General features: G+C 55.0%; 1 protein-coding gene across 1 annotated transcript; it reads left to right on the top strand.

Annotated features, from left to right (window-relative positions):
* Nucleotides 1–2,140: 2,140 nt before the first annotated feature.
* On the top strand, nucleotides 2,141–20,447 carry SSC4D (scavenger receptor cysteine rich family member with 4 domains). Its single transcript, XM_062592482.1, has 11 exons — nucleotides 2,141–2,252; nucleotides 8,611–8,646; nucleotides 9,450–9,755; nucleotides 12,042–12,113; nucleotides 12,522–12,836; nucleotides 13,958–14,038; nucleotides 14,460–14,537; nucleotides 16,078–16,389; nucleotides 17,071–17,148; nucleotides 17,976–18,325; nucleotides 20,165–20,447. The coding sequence occupies exons 1-10, from the start codon at nucleotides 2,141–2,143 to the stop codon at nucleotides 18,290–18,292; spliced, it is 1,707 nt and encodes a 568-aa protein (XP_062448466.1). The 3' UTR covers nucleotides 18,293–18,325; nucleotides 20,165–20,447.
* The last annotated feature ends 1,786 nt before the right edge of the window (nucleotides 20,448–22,233 follow it).

Raw genomic sequence — 22,233 nt, 5'->3', positions numbered from 1 at the left:
AAGTTTGGGTGCTCATTGGAAATTCCTTGGTACTGTCCCATGCCACCCAACCTGTGGGCTTGAAAGACCTTGGTAAATCTTTCTGACTTACCAAGAAGGTTCAGAAGCTGAATCTAAAATGCCTAGGGCCTGCTTCAGGGTCAACACTCTTACCTTAGCTCCAGGAACAGAGCCCACCTCCGCTGCATGCTTGTCCACTAGAGTCCTGAATTTGAACAACTGCATGGACATTCACAACGAGCAGCAGGAATCTGCTGGTGGGGGAGCTGGCCCCTAGGCCCTCGGCTTTCAGCGACATAGAGAGAGGCTCCGAAAACGAAGTGAATCAGGCAGGAAAGTGACTGTAACTCCTTCCATGGGCCAGCCAGGCCCTGAAAGAGATGGAACCAGCGGTCTGAAGGAAGCCTGGGCCTGCAGATGAGCCGTGGGGCAGCGACCAGTTGGAAAGGGAAGAGGTGCACAGCGTCTCCTGGTGCAGCCAACCTGGGGCCCAACTCTCTAAAGACAGACTTTGGTCCTCAGTGTCCAGACAGAGGGGAACATAGGCCTGATTTTTAAAGTTTCTGACCATCAGTAAATGCCTCAAGCAGTAAGTGCTCCTCACTTCAGGAAATCTTGTGCTTCACGTGGACTGAAGGGTCTAACATCAGACCTCCAATTATCTGAAGATTACAGCCTGACTTTACACCATGTGATAGCATCCATATGATATGACTTCTCTAGCAGATCATGATGCTTTCCGATGCTTTCCCGGTTACTCTGGTATTAGCTGGACTGCAGCGAAGTTACTCTGAGCTTACAAAGGTGTAACACAGAGCAGAATTTAGCCCCTAACCAGATCTCTCTCCAGGTTCCCTTGAGAGTGTAAATTAAACAGAGCTAGAAATTCACCACTTCGACAGTAATTTATGAAGAGAGCAGTAAATGAAGGGGAAATTGCATCTTATTATTTTTAATCTCTTCCTCATTTTCTCCCTGACATTCTCCTGTTTCCTTTTGAGCTTGTCCCAAGGGGGTTTGTATCTCATCCCTTCCCCGCACCAGATGAATGACATTGTCATATCTGATCTGTGTTCCCACAGCAATGCCTTTACCACCTTCTTCCCAAAGGGGAAAGAGGGGAAATAATGGGGTCTCATAGCTAAAGCAGCAAGGTTCCCATAAACTTGCTAGCCGAGGGAGGGAGGTATTGTGTCTTGTGGTTAGCACAGGAATGGACTGGGAGCCTGGACTCTTGCTTTTTACAAGGTCTCAGAGATCATCTGTGTCTAGTGACTGGAGCTGTGCAGGAGAGAGCACTTGAGTGTATTAATCCATCACAGGTGACTGTAAGATACTCAGTGATAAGAGCCTTGAAGAGAGATGGATGTATTCTTAGGATGCACTGGATGGGTAACTCAAGTGCAGTATATGAGCATGCACTAACTGGGCAGGTCTCACAGGGACTTGCATGCAGCTTGGAAAAGAGTGCTGAGAAGGTGTCTGAGAATTTGTGAGATGGGGAGGCAGTTTCTTAAAGGGAAGAGATCACCTCTTCACCAAAGCAAAACACAAGAGTGGAGAAGAGATAGGCATTGTCCCTAGAAATGTACTGGAAGGTGAACACCAGAGAGAGACGAGCTGCTTAAGGCAAAGCACAAGGTTGGCCACAGATCAGGTCAGGCTGGGAATTAGGTGAATGTCTCATCAACAGAGCAATGAAAGCTGGAGCAGCCTTGCAGGAGGGGCAACAGGGGCTGGAAGCCTAACTGGACATGAGGTGGAGCACCATCACTTTCCAAACAGAGTTTGCATGGTGTGACTTCCTGGGGCAGTAAGGCCATTCAGTGGCTTGGGAAATACCTTTCAGGGCAGTGTGGGGAGGAAGTCCTTTCCCAGTTCTTACAGGATATTGAATCATTTAATGTGTGTCTCAGTTTGTCCATGGTGGCCCTGTCTCACACGTATGTCATACATGGCACAGAGTGCAGGGGAGACACCTGCCTGCAAGACCTGCAAGTCCCTCAGCAGGGCAAAGCGCTTGTCCCCCACCTTGCTGCTGTGACTGCTAATGCTGGTGTCTGCCTATTTCAGGGGCAACTTCTTATCCGCTTCTCTGAGAGAGCTTGACGACCATCTGTGGGACGACTGAAGAGCAGAAATGAGAATTGGTCCCTGTCCAGTGGCCAGGCGCAGAGCGTGGCAGCCAGGCCTTTGGGTGCTGCGCATGCCCCTGATGCCAGCCGTGCTGTTCCTCCTCCTCGGCCCGGCTGGTGAGCTATCTCTTCGTCTAGCAGGAGGGGATGTGAATTTTAGGCGCGGGAGATCTTCCTTTTGGTCTTGTCATTGGTCTTCTGAATAACATTTTCTTGATGTAGAGGCATAGGCACGAATGCCATAATGTCCCCAGTGGGATCAAGTGTGGGCAAGAAGAGGGAGCAAGTTCAGCTCTTATCTTCTGCTGTGAATAATGCGTGATGGCAAGTACAGCATCCAGGCCTGGCTGGTAACTGGTGCAGGCAGCTACTGGTGATGGAAATGGTGTGGATGTGGGCCTCAGAGCAGGCAGTCCCGCTGGGCCACTTGCACTCCCAGTTCACAAGAAGGCACTGACAGCCAAGGGACAGGAGCTGCTGAAACCCATTTACGCAGAGGCAATGGGCATTATGAATACTTGTCTCCTGAGGGAATGGGCTAGGCTTGGTACCCTAAATTGCTCCTGGTGGGCACTCTCAGACGAGAGCATTGGTGATTTTCAATCTTGTTTATGCTGACTGCAAAGCATTTAAGTTAAACTGGGAAAAGCTATTCCTATTCTAGACTGAGAGGGTCCACATGAGAGCTGTGTTAGTGTAATTATGCTGGTTTGACTTTATCAGTATAATTATAGTGATGCAGTTGGTAAAACCTTTCTTCCTCAACAAAGCTAAGACAAGACGAAGCAAGCTCGGAGCTAGGCAATTAAGGTGTAGTCAGACACTGCAATTGGATTAAATGAGTTTTAAAAGTTCACATCCCCTCAGCTGGTGCTTCCCATCCCTGGAGCTCCTCTTCTGGTGGTAGTGCCTGCTCCCCGAGCCGAGATGCAGGGACTCCCTGCAGGAGCCTGTTCCCCTGCAGAATTAGAGCAGGTTCGTCTCAGCTTCCAAGGCTGCTCCTTGCAGACTGCTTAGGCTCAGCTGCCAGAGCGTCTGACTGCCCCCGCTCCGCGCAGTGAGGATAAGCCCGGTCACCTCCTCCCTATGGGAGCATTTGCTATAGGACTTTGTAACTCTAAACCTCTGGTAGGCAGGAACCAGGCACTCTTGGACTGTCATGTTTCTTTTTGTGAATGGGCTCAGCTAAGTCGATAATGAAGGACAATTTGTCCTCCGCTTTGGTGGGTTTATTTATAAATGTACCCTGAAAGGGACCTGTTTACTTTGAGCTAGTTGGTTTTTTTTCTTTTCTTTTTTCTTTTTTTTTTCCCTTTGTGAAGATGGATGATCAGAGAAACTTAGGAGGCTTCATCTATTCTGCAAAAATACCATTTTAATGTTTCCTCATTAATGTAGAAATACCCGGAATATTTCTTCTGGTCTCTCTTGACTTTGCTGGAGGATGCTCCTAAATGAGTATTTCAAAGCTTTGACTTTGACCAAAGGGGCATGAATATTGAATATTTAATAACGCCCTTTTCATCCACTGCTTTTTAGGGACTGGAGTGGAGTAGATCTTAAAAACCAAAGCAATCAGAGTCAGACACTCCTCCTAAAAACCCTTCCATTTCCACATTTTTGGTGCAGCTGTGGTTGCAGCTGAATTATGTCTCTCCGAGGTGGGAGCAGGTTCTCAGCATGGGAGCAGCTCACACTGCCACGTCCTTCCCTGTCCTCTCCCTCAGTGAGCTGGTCTCTCCGTGTGTTTTCTTGGTTTCACCTGTTCCCACCTCTGGCTCATGGGAGCAAAGGGCGGGGGGGGGGTCTCTCTCAGAGCTGCAGTGATTCGTGCTGGGACAGTTTAAGAGGACCCTTCCCCACTTAGATACGCTGCTTCCGAGTTGGGTATGGCCAAAGCAGATGTTTTGGCAGGTGTCGATCGCTGGTCACACAGCCCGGCGTGGAGCTCAGTTCTCGCTCGTGTAGCAGGTTGTACGCTGCAGCAGCTGGGCGATTCCCCACCCTGCTAGTGGCTGGAAAGGTCAGCAGCGCTTGACCATAGCGGGCGCTGCTCGGCTTCTGCGGTTGATCCATGCAGGATGGCAAGCTGTGGGAATGGATGGCATCTCAATCCTAGACCATGCTTCTTGTTGCTAAGTGATAATTACAGTGACACAGTTGTTTTACTGTCATTTCTCATGGGGCCTCTAGGTCTTCCTTGACAGCCCTTTTTTTGTAGCTGACTTAACGCTCTGCCAGGCCACATCCTAACAAGGCAAAAGGGACTGTGAGTTCATGGGTTCACCCTCCCCTTCAGGTTCATGTTATATTGCTTTTCATGGCTGTGATATCCGCCTCCTGAGTGACAGGACCTGACCTTTATGTTGTTGCTCCAGGGAAGAAAGACAGAACTGGAACAAGCAGGACAGGGCTGGTTCAAGCCAGGTGTGAGAAAAGAGGCCAGAGAGCCAAGCAAGGGTATATTGATTGGCCCCGGTTGCTATAATTAATGTGAGGGGATTTAATTTGTTTGGAACATGTATTGCAAAGGGAAGGGCTTTGGAGTCAAAAGTTTCTAGCCAGAGGCTTTCTGGATGTGAGGTTGGATTTGTGCTTTCGTTCCTGCAAGCCCAGTGCTTACTGAGAAGAGCCTGCCAGACGAATTACCAGTGCAGGGGATTAGGCCTGCTGGTTGCAAACTGGTGGGGCAGGTGAGCAAGTGGGAGCCTCAAAGCAAGGCTGTCGGCAAGGTGAGGAGGGGCCCGGGCTGAGGTGCTGACGCTCCATGTGCCAGGTCCCATTGCCCAGGACTGTAGAGAGGAGAGGCAGGGTTGTGACACCCGAGCCACACTCCTGGGCTAGTCAGAGACCAAAACTGGGGTCCCAGTTTGTGTCTAGCCATTAATTTGCTTATGGTGGGGGTGGAAAGGGAATCCACAGCTTGCTCATGCCAGGTTGAACTTAACATGTAGGGTCTGTGCAGCAGCAGGAGGGGGGTGATAGCTTCCCCCAAGACACCTTGATGAGGAGATCCTAGCATTGCCGCTGTCTTCCTGACCATGCCTTGAAACACCCGGAGAAGAGGCTCCTCCAGCCTCATCCCATCCTCTGCCCCTTGTGCTGGGAGCTCCCCAGTGAGGAGGGAGCAGAGGGGACCCCACTTCTTTCAGAACTGAGGCCAAGAGGGTTTTTATGTCCAAATAATCCTTTAGCTGCAGGAGAGGAGGGGGAGCTGGGAGCAGCAGGCCACTGGATGGAGCTGTTACTCTGCTTATTCCTGGCATCTCCGTTCCCTGCCAGAGGAAAGCTCCTTCCACACCCCTGGGGTGCATGGCTGCTGGGGAGGGTGCTTCCTGGAGTCCTTACTTAAAATCCTGCTGAACTGGGTGTTGATTATATTCTGCCAATGTTTGGCTGCTTCTAGTTGCTGCTTGTTCACTAACGGGAGAAGACTGAGAATTACACAGCCAAAATCCTACGGCAGCTCCATTCTTTTTGTTTCACCTGCCTGTAGAGATGCTTATGGTTGAGCACAAAGCAGAAATCACCAGGAAATCCATCTGTTTCCCCAAAGCCTTCCCTCCCATCACCCATCTTGGGGCTGGACACAGCCTGGCCCACATCAAGCACAAGAACCCTCCCAACATGCCAAGGTTGGCTGAAAAACAGGAGATTGAAAGAAATAGAATAAATGTTGGTGCATTTCATTTCCCCTCCTATCTGTGAGTAGAGAGCAATCATTTTTTTTTTCCGCCACGAGGGTTAGAAATTTTTGAATGAAAGTGAGACTTCCATTATATTCCAGGACTCCAGGAGAGAAGGACTTGAAGGAAAGCACTACATGTTGCATGATGGTGTGCTGCATGTTGCAAGTCTGGTGCTGTCCTTCCTGAGCCAGCTGGGAACAAGAAACTCTCATCCTGACTTTCCAGCACCCCCTGATTACATCAGCCCTGCCCTGGCTCTGCTAGAGTTGCAGAAGGAGGGACAAGCAGCAGTAGCCAATGGATGTTACAAATTACATGTGCCCTGGGGTGCTGCCTGCTCCACCAGTTACACGAAAGCAGTTTTGTTTAATTGGGAGAACAAATGAAGAGTCCCTGCTCTCTCCAGCACTTGCTCTTTCTGCTCCGCAGAGCTCGTTGCAGGCTGCGGCAGAATATTTCTGAGACAGCCTCTTGTTAAAACCTTGGCAGTGTATCCTGGGCTCCAGTTACCAGAAGGGATCAATTACCAGCAGATGATTCTTGGCTGAGTCTGCTCTGCTTGCTCCTCTTCACTCTCTCTCTGGTCAGGTCAAGTTTTTAATGTTGTTGTTCTCATTTCCCAGGAGACATCCAGGCCATCCCTGCTGTGGAGGAGGGAGAAGGGTCCCAAGGGTCTTCAGTCTTCTTTCCCTGATTCCTTGAGAAAACTGTAGCTAGTGGGTTCCTCAGGTATTCACACTGCTGTGACAAGGGTGTAAGACACTGCACAAGAAAAATGATGTTTTGAGAGCGTATGTGTAACCTGTAACTAGCACATTTCTTTATTTAAGAGACCAAAGTCCGCCTGCACTGTGTGAGAGGATCCTGGTTGCTGGGTACTAGTTCGGGGCTTGGTTCTCTGTTGCCTTCCCCCTCAAGCAGTTGACCACATTGATAGACACCAGGGACCAGCATATCCCAAAGCAGCACAGCAGGGATGATTGGGGAGAGGACATGGGCCCACACCTGTCTCACTCCACATCAGTCTAGTGCAGCCAGATCTGTTGGTGTTGGTAAGCTGCAGCTCTTCGTGTGAGCTGGAAACAGATCTCCCCGTGGTTTGCTTATCACACAGGATGACCCCAGGAGCAGAAGCGTTAACCTGCATGCTGTGGTGCAGCAGTGATTGCCTGCAATTCTCCTGTGTTTAAGGGCTGCCTTCTTCCATCCAAGAGGTGGCTCCATGGATATGTTGGCACATGCATATACATACACAGTTTGCAAATATTACTGACTGCATTGTGAAAAAGAAGTCATATAGAAATGCCCAGTGCAGCATTTTCCATCAGTAGATCACCCACAGGTTTCTCATGACAGGCAGAATCATTTCTCCTCATTCCCATCTCATCCCCCAATTTTTCAGATGGGGAAACTGAGAGCAGGGAAGGAGGACAAGGAAGTATGCTGTCCAACGCTTCATAACAAGTCTGCAACAAAGCCAGGAATAGAAATGAAGTCTCTGGAGACGCAGCCCCATGTGCAATCCACTTGGGCCTGCTGCTGTCAGTCACCATTTTCACAATACAAGCTGCTGGCAGTGAAACAATGGAAGGAGAAAAAAGAGAGAGAAAAGGCTCCTTCTGTCTGAAAGCTAGCAATAAGCTAGCAATTCTCCAGTGTGAGCCGGGAGAGCAGCTTGGTTTCATTAAGCTGTTAATAGCAACCCTTGGCACCTCTCTTTCACGTTTCATCTAAGGATTTCAGGGAGCTGCACAAGCACTGGTGAACTAAGATTTAGGATAGTCGTGGGGGGGACATGTAATCTAGTGGTTATAACACATGGGCAAGAACGAAGACGCCTGCATTCTTCTTTCCTATGGGAAGGTCCCACTGCAGACCAAAAATAATTCACACCATATGCTGTTGCCTCAGTTTCCTCATCTGCGAAGCAGATGAAATGATGTTCTGATGTAGTGTTTTTCTTTTTTTCCTTACAAAACTCAGATCTTTGTGGAAAAGGGAAGACACAAGAAAGCTGAAATTTCAAGTGCTCAGGGCTTCCAGAATCAGCTCCAATGAATTGTTTAAGACCGGAGAGCTCAAAGGCAGGATCTGAGCGGCCTCAGAAGCAAACTGAATGGAGATGTCCCCCTTCTAGCAGACATGCAACACAGCAGTGTGCAATACTTGCTTCTATGCTATATTTTGAGGAACTGAGTCGTGTGTTGGCTCTGCAACAGGGCTAATTTCATGAGTTAAGACAGATCTAGCAGCCATAGGGATGCACCTTGGTTTTACACCTGTAACTGCCCAGCAGTTCCCAGCAGTATCCTCCTTCCCTGGTCTTTACTGTTGGGATGCCCAGATACAAGGGATGTTCTGCTAGTGTAACACTGACCAATACAGAACAACATAATTTATCCCTGAAGCTTGGACAGTCACCTGGACTTCGGTGTGATTTGTAAAATGTAGCAGTGTGCTAAGAAGGGGCTCTTCATGAAAGGTCATCCCTTACTCAGCAACACCTGACCATTACCAAGAGCCTGCAAGACAAATCCTGCCCTTAGAGAGCCTTGTAGCTTGAATAGAAAGAAAGCAGGTTACTTAGGAGAGTGGAAATACTCCTAGGGTTAGAGCCGCTGATTTCTGGAGAGCACACACGGCTGGTCCGTAGGGGCGTGCTGGCTCTGCTGGCCTTCAGCAATGCCCTCCCGAATCACTGCTGCCGTCATTCTTGGAGTTACCTCCTTCCTCTGCCTGCTGCAAGGACACTGGAGAGATCTAATCCTTTTCTTCCTCTGTTTCAGGCAACATCTCTGAGCCTGCTCTGTTGCCATTCCCAGGTGAGAATCTCTTCTTAGAGCTGCTTTTCTCTGGCAAGTTTTGTAGTTGAAAAATATGCATTTTTGTTAAAAATGGGGGTTAGGGAATTTCAAAAAGAAAGCATATTGGTTTTGAACAAAAAACTGCAACAAAAAGCTGAACTTCTTCACAGAAAGGAAATAAAGATTCTTTAATATCCCTATTCTGCTTACTATCATGAGAGGAAGATTTTGCCACCTCCTGCTATCTGCCTGTCACGGTGTCATTCATCATACCCAAGTGAATAATTCCCTTGGCGCTGCAAGTCAGGGTCACTTACATGCATGTTCCCTCTTGCCAGCAGTCTGAGAAATCATTTCCATGCCACCAGTTCCCACTTGGGAACGACTCTGGATACGTTTATTGAGACTAATAACAATTTGCTAATTGCATCTTATCACTTGTCACTGAAGTCACGTGTCATCACATGATGTCACATGATAGCTTTCCTCTTCTCCTGTTGGGTAGTTTCCCAGGCCATTAGTAGTCAAGGTGGTGGGGTGATATTTTGTCTGGTGCAAATACTTAGGCAAAGATGTACCAAATACTCGCATCCGCTGTTTTCGACAGAAACCTGTACCTCACCAGCAAGTTAACAGCTGACTTGTGCTATAGCTAATGGAGTCAGTTGTTTAGTTTAATTAGCAGAAACCTATGACTTGATTCAGAAAAGCTTCAAGCCCTCTCTGTGACATCTGCTGAACGGTCTTCTGTGCTTGCCATCTCCTAGCCACAAGGCTACCGCATTGCTTGCTGAGCAATCTCTGTGTGACCATCCTTTCAGAAATACGACTTGCCAACGGGCCGAGCCGGTGCCAGGGGCGAGTGGAGATCTTCTACAATGGCTCCTGGGGGACGGTGTGTGATGATGACTGGGATATCGTGGATGCCAACGTGGTGTGTCGCCAGCTGAGCTGTGGCCATGCCATGGCCCTCCCAGCCACCATGACCTTTGGCCAAGGGAGTGGACCCATCTTCCTGGACAACGTGGATTGCAAGGGCCAGGAGGCAGCTCTGAGCGAGTGCTGGAGCCATGGCTGGGGCATCCACAACTGCTACCACTACGAAGATGTGGCTGTCATATGCAATGGTAACAAGGCTTGGTTCCACGGGGGCAAGGAGGGGATGGGGGTGCTAACAGTGTGACAAACCTGAGCGTTTATACACCCTCTGGGGGAGCCCAGCAGTCAAATCTCAGAGCTTTTTCCTCTGAAGCTGGGTCAGCCAAATGTCTTCTGACTCCTCCCTACCCCATTTTTAATCCAAGTCATCTCCCAGCTCATCACTTCGGTGCTCCCTAGGTGACTAGCCTGTTTTGTATTCCTCATCATGGCCAGGTCAGGGACTTCTCAACCTCTCCAGAGTGATCCATGGGGATAGAGCACGTACCCACCCACGCTGCTGGCTCTGAGTCAGCCACTGCCCAAGTGCTTTTTCACCTCCTGACTGCCCTTATTTGAATTGCTGAGCTTTTCAGTAGGAAATGTTCCTAAAGGTGAGAAAAGAAGTGGGAAGTGTTTGAACTTGACTTGTGAAAGTGGAACACCTCCATGTCAACCCCTATATACCATACACGTTTGCTCTTTACCACTGCGATATAGCTTGTGCATCATACAGCGCATAAAAAATTGTCTGCTGTGTTTTAGCATCAAACACTGGCAAATGTGAGGATGTGCAGACCCAGAGCTTGGCCACAGCTGCAGATGCTCAATTAATTTATATTTCCTGCAGAAGGGGGAGGGTTGGAAAGGGAGGCTGCTGGATTAACTGATGGATTGATTTAGCAGTGACTGGAGAAAGGAGGTTATGGATTGGGCTGGCGAGGGAGGAACCCTGACTGAAGATGCAGCTAGAGAGGAAACACGAAAGGACTGAAGAAGGGAGCAGGGGAAGGTGGGTCTGGGAGGAGAGGAGCGGCTTGAGCTTTTAGGCATTTTTTGGTAAAGGGAGACCCACGCTGTGAAGTATGCAGTCATTAAGAGGGTATGGTTTGAGGGGGCTCTCAGGGGAGACGCAGGACTTTCACCTAAGCGTTGGGCAAGGCTGATCTTCGAGGGGCGGCGCTGCCTCGCCCTGCGCAGCGTGGGCGCAGGGGCGCCCGCTGGACAGCGGTTCCCAGGAGGCGCAGGCCCGAACACGGCTGAGGTGGGGCAGTGCGTCCAGCTGACAGTGCCACCACCCCCCGGAGCCCAGCGCGCACCTCTCCGCCGCACCGCAGCCCTCCTGCAGCGTTCCCAAGCTGAGCCGACAGCCAGCACGGCACAGAGCGTCTCGGCATCAGCTACGGTCCTGCGGGAGAAGCGCGGCGGCTTCGGCCCTCACAGGGCGGCAAAATTCAGTTGGTGGAGAGGCCTTGAGCCATCCTGGGCTCCCAGGAAAGCTCCCCACGGGCAGGAAGGGGATTATCTTTGTTCCCAAATTACAGCAGGCCGAGCGAGGCGGAAAGGCTGTGTGATTTGTCCGAGGCAGGCCAAAGGCACGGCCGGCCAGCCATTGCTCGGCACTGCGAGTTCCCACCGCGCTCGCCTGAGGTCTGGGACGTTCTGTGGCGGTTTGTGATGTCCTGGCTCCTGGATCGCTGCCATTACGTCGGCTTTGCTTTCAAAGAGCGAGCTTGCTAGCTGTCGTGGTTACAGAGAAAAGCACGAAGTCAGGCGCGGCTCACGCGCTGTCAGCGTTTCTGCGAGCAGAGCGGTTCGCACAGCGTTCCCAGCGGTATTTCCCTCAGCCATTTTGTGTGCCTGTGGCCAGTTCTTGTATGCTTTGGCTCCATTCTCCTACCCAGTTTACCACCCCAGCCCGCAGAAAGTTTTACCAGCACAGGCAGTAAAACGGGCTGACATAGGATGGGAATTACAGTTGCTTAAAACAACATTGTTATCAAAAGAAATACACATGAAACCATCAGGAAAATTAAAAGATTACTGTTCTTTTCTGTCTTAATGCCGTGGCTTTGAATCCAGTGCCTTGACGGGGGAGAGCCTTGACTCCCCGCTGCCCTGGCGTTATCATTTGGCCCCAGTGGCTGTGCCAGGCCTCTGGGCACGTGGAGGTGCAGCTTCTCACCAGCCTGCAGTGGAGAGCCTGGCCCCAAGGGCCTTGCCTTTGCTATGCAACTGCAGGTCCCTCTTTCTTTACCCTTGGGGGTGGTTTCATTTGGTGCAAGCCCTTCTGCTTTCGTCAGGCTGGCGGGGTTCGTGCGCTGGGCAGCGCGCGTGCCGGTGCGTGCGCAGCGCTGCTTGCGCCGGTGCGGGAGGAGCAGCGGAGCAGAAGCGTGTGGCTGCCTGCGGTTACAGCAGGGGCACCGCTTCCAGCTCACCCCCGAAAGGATTTCTACAGGCAGAAACTGATGCCATCTCTTCGGTTCCCTTTTCAGAGCTCTCACCCACGCAAGCAAGCGAAGGACCAACCAGCAGGACCGTCACAGCCTCAGTGCAGCATGGGGAAAGTAAGCTGCTCTGCCATTGCTCCCCTTCGCACAGGGCTCTGCCTGCCTGAGGTCCTTCTGGGAGAGGCTGGTAGAACGTGTCTGTCACTCTCCCATCCACCAGCCCGATATCTGCTTCCCCTCCAAACCTCCATGAACCAGCCCAAGCCCTCTGGCTAAGAGGGGAGGACCTCTGGGGACTCCATTTTGTGCCTGCCATGGTCAAATCCTGTCACAGAGGGTTATCACGGTTCCCATCAATAATACTGCCTGAAAACCGTGCCTCTTCCAGCCAGCCTCCAAGCTCTAGGCCAGCTTCTTTGCCATCACAGGCACAGCCAGATCCAAACTCCCCTGGATCATTACGCCATGGAATCTGCCCTCAGGGTGAAAGCAAAACACTTCTCACTGCCTGCTGTTGTGCTCTAGGTGATGGCAGCATCCGCCTGGTGAGCGGGACTGACACCTGCCAGGGCCGGGTGGAGATCTTCTACCGTGGGAACTGGGGCACCGTATGTGATGACGACTGGGGCCTGAGTGACGCCAGCGTGGTGTGCAAGCAGGTGGGCTGTGGCCAAGCCCTGGATTACAAGAGCAATGCCTATTTTGGCTACGGCACGGGGCACATCCTCCTAGACAACGTCAACTGTGACGGCAGCGAGCCCTTCCTCTCTGCCTGCTACAGCCTTGGCTGGGGGATCCACAACTGCGGCCACCACGAGGATGCTGGAGTCATTTGTACAGGTAATGGAGCAGAGCATTGCCGTTAGGACTACCCTACTGCTGGGGTGGGAGGAAGTGGGGACCTCTCGGCCTCCAAGGAGAAATCAAGCCACAGACACTGATGTGCCCAAGGTTGTGCAGGGAACTGAACGTAGGTCCTTGACTACGCTCTTGGCTGCTGAAGCATCCTTTTTCCTTATCTGCTGTCAAGCTGGCATGCAGGAGAAGGATAAAACACAGCGCTGAGAGCAGGAGAGGCTGGGACGTGTCTGAGCAGCAATTTGCAAGGGAAATGACTCTGCCTGCCTGTGATTTCCCTGCTCTGTTTGGTGGAAAACAAGCTCCCTTGGTCCGGAAGTGAGTGATTGGCTGTCAGCAGATGGGCGCTCCGCCAGGCCCAGCCTGCCTTTCTCTTCCCCTCTCTAAATTATGTATTTCTGTCATTATCCACTGATTACCATTTATAATGTTAATAATCCCCTTGAATTCCCTCATTATCATGGCTAATGACTGGAGCACTAAGTGCCGTCACTTTCGCTTTCCCACTATTAGCTAACAAAGCGGCTGATGCGGGGAGAAATGGGCAATTTTCTCAGGCTGCTCCTTTCTTCCCCAAATATCCTTTGTGCTGTCTGCGGCGGGAGTGGGGAGCGCTGGCCTGGCAGCTCACCCAGGCAGAGAGCTCATGGGGCAGCTGCCCTCCAGCCCCTTGGCACTGCCCTTGCTCCATGTGACCCAGGAATAACCAGGTGTAGGTTTTTTGGAGAGCTTGCCATCTGCCTTGCTGTCTTCTGCTGCTCTGCCGTGCTGTTGTTGACCCTGTCTGGGTGGGGGTGATAAATCTTTTGCATATTAAGCTTTGAAAAAGCGAGGGTCTCCTTGGCCCTGGTGGGAACCCTGCTACGAGCGTGGTTTGAGCCTGAGAAATACCATCTCCAGCCCTTCTCTTACCAGCTCAGCACTAAGGCAAAACTGCACTGGTGGCACTGGAGATACCGGGATGAACGAGGTCTAACCTGCTGGCTCCTTACCCTGGATTACCTCAACCACCCTGATCTGCATCCTGGAGTCAGAGGTAGAGAGTTCACTGCTCTTCAGCTTCTCCCTGTACATGTAACCTCTGCCTCTCTGTGTCACTGCAGGGCTGGACATGTCCACCGTCACATCCTTCACCACCTCGGTGGCCCTGGAGTACGAAGAGATGCTCACTGCCACAGCCACAGGTAGGCTGGCACTGGCCCGGGCCGAGCAGTAGTTCTGCAGCCACCAGCCTTGTTCTAGGGTTGTAACCAGGAGAGCCAGCCTGGGGCATTTTGTTGTCCACACAGACGGGGCTTCCTGCCCAGGGGGCTCTGAGCCAAGTCCTGGACACCTCTAGTAACTGTGGCATGGCCACTCCTGGGGTCCAGATACAAGGCTTTGGGGTGCTCTTCACTGATATTTTCCCATGGCAAGGTCCCAGGGAAATGCCTGGCAAAAGATGGCCTCCTGCTCCCCATGGGAGTTTTCTCTGGAGCCACCACGGTGCCTAGATGCCCCCAGTGCTGTTGAGGGTGAGGCATCCCACATCGGGTGGGTGCAGGGCATGCGATAGCTGTGGGTGCTGCACCCCAATGCGTGCGTGTGTCCCTGTGCTTGGCTCAGCAGCCACGGACGGTGGAGACCAGCCCTCCCAGGCGACCGAGGTGACCACAACGGCTCTCCTTACCATAGAGCAGGACAGTAAGTGTGCAGCTGCTGCCAGTCTGCGTGGGGCCTGGCACGGACCCCCTCCCGGGCCATGCTGGCACGGCCCCTCTGCACTCGGCCCAGAACCTCAGCAGCTCTCTTTACTAGACCCCTTACAGCCCAGGGTGCAGACTCGGTGCTGCTCAGGATGCAACCTGCCCACCTTCCCCCACGCCGTGGCACCCTGCATCATTTAGGGGCTGGCACGGCAGCAGAGGCCACATGGTACTGTTCCCAAGGGGTGGGCGGGCGCCGGAGCACACTGTTTCCTCCGTCCTCAGTGTGTCCCAAAACGAGGGCAGCTGTAAGGGCTGCTGCTGAGCCCTAGGCTGCAGTGGGAGCATGCCCCACACCCCCAGAGCTCACCCCATGCCTCCAAGAGGTCATTCTCCAGCACCCAGAGGCTCTCCCATGCTCCCAGAGCACAGGGTTACCCCGTGCTCTTAGTGTTCACCTCATGTCCCCAGGGGATCTCCACACCCCCATGGCTCACCCCATACTCTCAGGGTCACCCTACTCCCCAGGAGGTTTACCCCACACTCCCAGGGGTCACCCCATGCCCCCAGGGAGTTACCTCGCATCCCCAGGGCTGACCCCATGCCTCCCCATCGGTTACCTTATGCTCCCAGGCACCACCACTCCTCCCCAGGGGATCTCCCAGAGTCACCCTGCACCCTCTGAGGGTTACTCCGCATCCTCAGGGGTCACTCCGTGCCTCCACGGGTTACCCCATGCTGCCAGGGCATCTCCCACATTCCCAGGGTATCACCCCCCACCAAGGGATCTCCCGGGGAGAGATGCCCCCATGCCCCCAGGGAGTTACCCCACATCCCCAGGGCTCGCTCCATGCCTGCTCCAGGGGTTACTCCAGAGGCTCCCCGGGAGTATCCATCCCCTGTACCCAAGAGATCTCCCAGGGGTCACCCCAAGCCCCTGGGTGACAGCAGGGTGGATGTCGGATGGCTTTGAGGCTGCGGTGCCTGGCGAGGCTCCGTGCCTGGTGCCCGTTGGTGCTCGGTGCCTGGTGCTCAGTGCCTGGCGGTGCTCGGTGCCCGGCGGTGCTTGGTGCCTGATGCCTGGTGCCCAGCAGTGCACGGCGGTGCCCGATGCCCGGTAGTGCCCGATGCCTGGTGTCCGGTGCCCAGTGGTGCCCGGTGCCCGGCGGTGCCCGGCGGTGCCCGGTGCCCGGCAGTGCCCAATGCCCGGCGATGCCCGGCCCCGGTGGTGCCCGGCAGTGCACGGCGCCCGGCAGTGCACGGCGGTGCCCAATGCCCGGTAGTGCCCGGCGGTGCCCGGCAGTGCCCAATGCCCGGCGATGCCCGGCCCCGGTGGTGCCTGGCAGTGCCCGGTGCACGGCGGTGCCCGGCAGAGCCCGATGCCCGGTAGTGCCCGGTGCCTGGTGCCCGGTGCCCAGCGGTGCCCGGCAGTGCCCGGCGGTGCGCGGCGGTGCCCGGTGCGCGGCGGTGCCCGGTGCCCGGCCGTGCCCGGCCCCGGCGGCGCGGCGTTGCTGTGCCGTGCCGGGACCCACCCGCAGGTGGCGGCGTGCGGCTGGCGAACGGGAACGGGAGCTGCCGCGGGCGGGTGGAGGTGCGGCACCGCGGCGCCTGGGGCACCGTCTGCGACGACGACTGGGACTTCCCCGACGCCCGGGTGGTGTGCAGGCAGCTGGGCTGCGGCGCGGCCCTCCACGCCACCGGCCTCGGCTACTTCGGCTACGGCAGCGGGCCCGTGCTGCTGGACAACGTGGGCTGCGCCGGCACCGAGGCCCGCCTGGCCGACTGCTTCCACCTCGGCTGGGGACAGCACAACTGCGGCCACCACGAGGACGCCGGCGTGATCTGCCGAGGTGAGGGGTGGGTGGGCACGAGCATCCCCCTCCCCCCGCCCCCCAGATCCGGAGCCAGCGCAGCTCTCCGGGGGCACCCGTGTTCCCTGAGGAGCCTGCTGTGACCAAGGTGGTTTGCTCTTGCTAACGTTGCCCTTGTGGAGCAGTACGGCCTGCAGCGAGGCCGGCTGGCCAAGCAGCTTCCTTGGGGAGGTGGTGGTGGATCACATTGCCTGGGGCCATGTCAGGGTCCTCCATGGGGAGCTCCATTAAAGTCCATCTCAGTAGCTTTGAGATCCCCCAAGATAACAGGTCTAGAATGGATTCCAGCCCCACAAAGGCTGACCATGGGAAACAGACGCCTGCTCACCGATTCCTCTAAAATAGCATGGTGGGATGTGAACCCCAAGGGGAGAGCCTCATTGACCCCAAAGGCTGGTCTAGGGTTCCTCCTTACGAGCAGAGCACAACACTGTTTAGATGTTTTGGAGGTGATGGCTGAAGCATGGGTGACACTTGTGCCAAAGCAGGGTGCTTCTCCCTGCTGAGGCTATAAACACACTGACTGTGACTTCCTGCCTCCAGCTGGCCTGTGCCTGTCCTCTGCTCGCCCCACATTGCTTGTGCTGGGGCTCTAACCTGATGCTGAAGATTGTAGATGTCTCCTTAGTTGTTTTTCTCACCCCTTCCCTACTGTGCCAGGTGCTGATGACTCAGGAGATGACTTCCAAGAAGCTACTTTTACAACCGCCACGTTAGTCCCAACTCATCCCAAGGACGGTAGGTATCTTGTGTGAACAGGAGTGCCAGACTGCCCCTGGGAGAGGTCTGGAGCTATGCATTGGCAGAGAGTGGAAATGGAAGTGGTTTGGGTGGAGGCCAGCGACTTTGATAGTGACTGAAACACTAATCTGAAGCAGCCCAGTTGTGTGAGGGAGAAAAACTGTGCTCATGGCTCTCCTAGCACTGTTAAGCTGTGGATCTCAAAGCACTGTCAACTACTTGCTGCTACAGTCTCCCAGTTGTCTCAGTGTCCCCAAGAGGCTGACCAGGCAGATAGCTCAGTGGTGGGGAGATGGCATGGTTTACCAGTGGGGCTGAGCCAGCAACAGAAGTTGTCTGGGCCTTGAATCTGAACATCCACTTCCCAGCTCCAACTGCTGTGCCATGTTTTTCACCACCATAATGCTTTTGAGGTCAGTCCTAGCTTTGGCATAATCTGTGGGCATCTCCTGTGCACTCTGCTTCCTTGTCTGTGAGGAGGTGGTGCCAGAGCTGTGAGGAGCAGCAGTCATCTGCCCTGCTTTGGAGGTGCTGCCTAGAAGAGGCAAGGGAGACCTGCTTTCCTTGTCCCTGCTGTGGCCTGCCTGGATGGAGCTCCTTTCTCCACCGGCAGCAGGAAATTAATCCAGCTGGCTGTTAGTATTAATGAAGGACTGAAGGAGCAGCAGCACTGCTCTTCCCTGTCCCAGGGCAGCAAGGCTGAGATCTTGTGGGTGCAAGCCATCCTGGAGAGCAGAGGTGGATCCAGCACTGGGGTCATGGAGGACCCTGGCCAAGGCTGCCCCAGTGCTGTCTCACTGCCCAGCACCGTTTCCCCTCTGCAGGGTTCTTGCGCCTGGTGAATGGCAGCCACCGGTGTGAGGGGCGCGTGGAGATGTTCTACCTGTCCCAGTGGGGGACGGTGTGCGATGACGCCTGGGACCTGAGGGATGCCAAGGTGGTGTGTCGGCAGCTGGGCTGTGGCCATGCCGTGGCGGCCTGGGGGGAGGCGCGCTATGGCCAGGGTGTTGGCTACATCTTCCTTGACAACCTCAAGTGCAAAGGCAACGAGGCCTCGCTGCTGCGCTGCTCCCACATCCGCTGGGACGTCCACAACTGTGACCACTCAGAAGATGCCGGCGCTCTCTGCAGCCTTCTATGACTGCCCCAGCCTGCCCACAGGGACCTCATGCAGGTACAGTGGGGCCCTGCCCAGCGCATGGGGGCACTGATCTGCAGCCGGGCTCCAGGATGAGCTGCATGTCCATGGGCAGGGCTCCTCTGGCTCCCAAAAGGGCAGCACCCATCTCAGAGGTCCTCCTATCCTCCCCTTTGGGAGCGCCCATGTACCTAGGTTTTCTCCCCCACTGCTCAAGTTGGGCACTGGCAAGCCTGGGAGACTGAGTCCTGGGACAGGCAAGGTAGGGGTCAGGCGGTGGAGGGTTGGAAAGTGTGGAAGGGCACCCAGAAGCAGAGTGGGGACTTGCCTTGAGAGCTGGTGGTAGGACCTAGCAGAGAGGAACTGAGCCCCAGGTGCTGCAGTGTCTCTGGAGGAAGATGGAGAGGTGACACAGAGTGCAGGAGCACCTGCTGGTGAGAAGTCAGTGGACTCAAAAGGGCTTTTTAATCTAGCTGGAGAAAAGTGAGAATATAAATCAAATGGGCGGGAGCGAATGCCAAGCACATTCAAACGAGACATTAGGTGTGTTTCCAGGCCGGTTTCCCAGGGAATGAGGCTTAGGCAAGCACGCTGTCTGCGCGTGTGAGCGTGTCTCTCTGTCTCATGAATCTGTCGGCTGACTTCACCCAAATCGGACAGAAGGGTAGAGGTCTCCAAGCTGATGCATTCCCATTAATGTCTTTAAAATAGGCAGCTGGGGGAGGGGGACGCCGCTACTGAGGGAAAACCCAGTGAGCTCAGTGCTGTATGAGACATCAGAGAATCTGCACTGGCAGGCACTGGTGGGAGCCAGGCTGCACTAGCTCCATTCGCACCCCAGTAGGAGCCACCCACGGCAGCAGGAACAGGCCCAGGCTCTTGGGCTGCCGATCAGCTGGGAGACCTGGGGCACCTCGCTCGCTGCCTCGGTTTCCCCACTGGTGACAGCGTGGCTGTTCGGAGCGTGGCAGATGGGAAGGGCTGGGCGAAGGCCTGGCTTTCCCCAGGACTGCTCATAAAATATTGGCTGAAACTTTACCACCAAGCTGGCTTTGGAAAAAAAAAAAACAGTTTTTGGTGTGAAATTTGGTCGCTTTCACCCATTTCATTTAAAATATGAGGAGCGAAAAATGGATTTTGTGCTGTGAAATTGCTTGGAGATTTTACTTGGAAAATGCAAAGCAGGGCTGAAATAAAACCCAGAATATTCCAGCGGCTCTGAAGTGAGTTGCTGGCATTTTTCAGTTTGCTTTGCAAACCCCCCAGTAATCAAAATAAGAGGTATTTTCTTCCCACTTTGGCTGAGGAATAATACAAAGTAGCCCCAAACTTCCACGTGGCAGAAGTGCAGGGTTTGGATGTTACAGCGCGCTGCCGTCCCGTTTCTCGCCTGCCCGGCGGTTGCTCCTCGTGCCCGTTTCGTTTCGTCTCCTGTCTCTTCTGCAAGCCCAGCTCAGCTTGCAGGGATCTCGCCTGCGATTTCTGTTCCCCAGCGCTTCTGCGTGAAGCCGTAGGGGCAGGTGGGGGCTTCGGGGTGTTCTCCCGGTTGCCGCAGGCTCCGGCGGACGTGGGATCAGGCCTCACGTTTCCAAAATACCGACGTGCCACGGGAGCCGAACTGCGTGAGCTGAGTGATGGGAGCAGAGGGAGAGGGACTGGGCAACCAAATCCAGTGGGCGCCTCCGCCGGGCCCTGCAGTGATCCCGGCTGAGGCCGGAGGAGCTGTGGCCCCCACGGTGGAGGATCTGGAGCTGTGGCAGGGCACGGAGCCCCGCAGTGTTCGCGCCGGGCTCTTCCCTTGCGCCCGGCACGGTGGCGCTGGCGCCCGGTTGCTCCTTGGCGTCTTTGTCAGTAAAGCCCCGTTTCCGTTCTCAGATCACGTGGAAGAACCTGGCCTGCCCCCGCTGCAGCACGATCCTCGACGTTTGCAGTGAAGCGTTTGTGCCTTCTGCAGGGAAACTGGTGAAACGATCTTTTCATTTTTGTTTAATGGGTGTGAGGGAGCGGAGGGAGTCGCTTAATGACACGGAGCGGGTCCCGGCTGCTCACTCATCCACGCTTGGTCCTGTATTTGTACAATTCTTTTGTTAATAATAGCTTGTGCATATTCCAATTTTTCCACTTTTCTTATACATTTGGGGGGTTGTTTTGTGAATAAATAAAAGCCCATTTAAAGTGGGCTGAGAACTGGCGCACTTGGCTCTCTATAAACGCCTCGAAGAGGCAGCAAAGGCAAATGGGTGAGGAACAGGTGGTGCCCGAAGCCAGGAGAAAAGGGCTCGGTTATGGCTGTGCGAAGTCGGTGCAAATCCCTCGCTGTCCGTGGAGCAGCCCTTGGTTTACACCCAGCTGGGAGCAGAGCTTGGACCTTCGCACACCCTATTTCCAGTGGTACTGACACGCTGGTGTCCACCGAGCCCGAGGCGGTGGGTTTGGGTCTGGCTCCTGCTTGGTTCCCGGCTCGGTCTGGCAGCCCTGGAGGCTGCAGGGGAGCTGCTGAAGCCGGTGTATTGCTGTGCTGCAGCTGTATTGGCTCTGCAGTGCTGACAGCAGTAAATTTGGTGCTGCTCGCTAATGACAGAGCAGCAGATGGGAAGAACAACCATCCCGGGAGCTTCCGGGGCTGCAGACCCTGCTGCCGCGTGCCGCGTGCCTGCAGCCTTCTGCAGGGAGCGGCCGTGACTGCAGGGCTGCTGCAAAGACCCGCCGTGAGCCCGCAGCCTGATTCGGGGAGGCTTTTCTGCAACCAGATCGCCGGTCTGCTCCGAAGGGCTCCGGCTGTGTCCCGTCGTGGTGGTTTGAGCAGCGATGTGCTGTGATATGACACGGACCTCTGCTAACATCAGGGAAATGTCCAAGTGGGGGGCTGTGTCGCTTCGAGGATGCTCCAGATCCCCCTGGGGGGCTCCTGACACCATGCAGCGGGAGCGAGCAGCAGGCTGACGTCCACCAGCTCCCTACCGCTTCCCACCGCAGGCAGCCAGGCACCTTGCTCTCAGTCCAGATTTCCTCCCATGGGGAAACTGAGGCACAGAAGCATCTTGCAGACAGTCCCTCACAACGCAATTAGACGTAGGCTCTGGAGGCCTTGCTCTAACCCTGCTTTCCTTGCTGTCACGCTCTGGGGGTTGCATGGGTGAATAACAGATCTGATTTTTACCCTTCTCCCAGGCTCTTGCATGCTTGGCTGATCGGCCTACTCCCTCCTCTCTCCTCCCATCTCTCTCCCCTCTGTCGCCTGCCATCTCGCCTCCCGCGTTCAGGACAGCTGGGTGACGCCTGGGTCTCGCTGAGAGCGGCAGGGAGACAGAGCGGAGGTCTCCAGAAGCACCTGGGGCCCTCGGCAGCCGGCGCCAGCTGGGGAGCGGTTCGGAGCCCCCCCAGCTCTGCGCCCCGCCGGCATGGCCAGGCCCTGCTCCGGAGGCTGCTGCCTCTGGGGGCAGCCGGGAGGGCAGGCAGGAGAAGGGCTGGCTGCCTTTGCTCCCCCTTCCTGGGGGAGCGGTGCCTTGACCTGGCAAAGCCCCGGCTGGTGTTTGGAGTCTTGGGGGCAGGCTGGCGGCGTCCTGCCCTTGCTGCGCTTCCACGGCTTCCCCGTCTGGTGGGCTGCGAGCCGGCAAGGAAAGGGTTCCCCGGCAGGAAAGCTGCTGTGGCCTCCTCCCATGTCTGCCAGGCTTTTCTTCTGCAGTCAGCGCGGGCTTTCTCGCACGGCGGCCGGCGGGGACGCTGGCCGCACCGGCGTTCCCCGAACACCCCTTGCCTCTGCGGAGCCGGGCGCTGGAGCCCCAGGAGCCGGGAATCGCCGCCCCGGGGGCTGATGGCGGGGTGGGAACCGGCGCTGGCTCTGCAGCGGGGCGCAGGCCGGGGGGACGTGGCGGCTGCGAGCGAGCGGCCCGCGGCAGGAGCTCGGCCGGGGCCAGGAGTGCCGCGGGGGGCCGCCGGGCGTC

The sequence above is a fragment of the Rhea pennata genome, chromosome 20, assembly GCF_028389875.1.
Source record: "Rhea pennata isolate bPtePen1 chromosome 20, bPtePen1.pri, whole genome shotgun sequence".
Taxonomy (NCBI): Eukaryota; Metazoa; Chordata; class Aves; order Rheiformes; family Rheidae; genus Rhea; species Rhea pennata.
Note: the sequence above shows the minus strand (reverse complement) of the source record. Positions and strands in the feature narration are given on the sequence as shown.

Bases quoted from the DNA above. Each gene is read 5' to 3' on its own strand.
- SSC4D (XM_062592482.1), top strand. From the start codon at position 2,141: ATGAGAATTGGTCCCTGTCCAGTGGCCAGGCGCAGAGCGTGGCAGCCA. The intron at 2,253-8,610 runs GTGAGCTATCTC...CCTCTGTTTCAG, and splicing joins CCTCCTCCTCGGCCCGGCTG to GCAACATCTCTGAGCCTGCT. The intron at 9,756-12,041 runs GTAACAAGGCTT...TTCCCTTTTCAG, and splicing joins TGTGGCTGTCATATGCAATG to AGCTCTCACCCACGCAAGCA.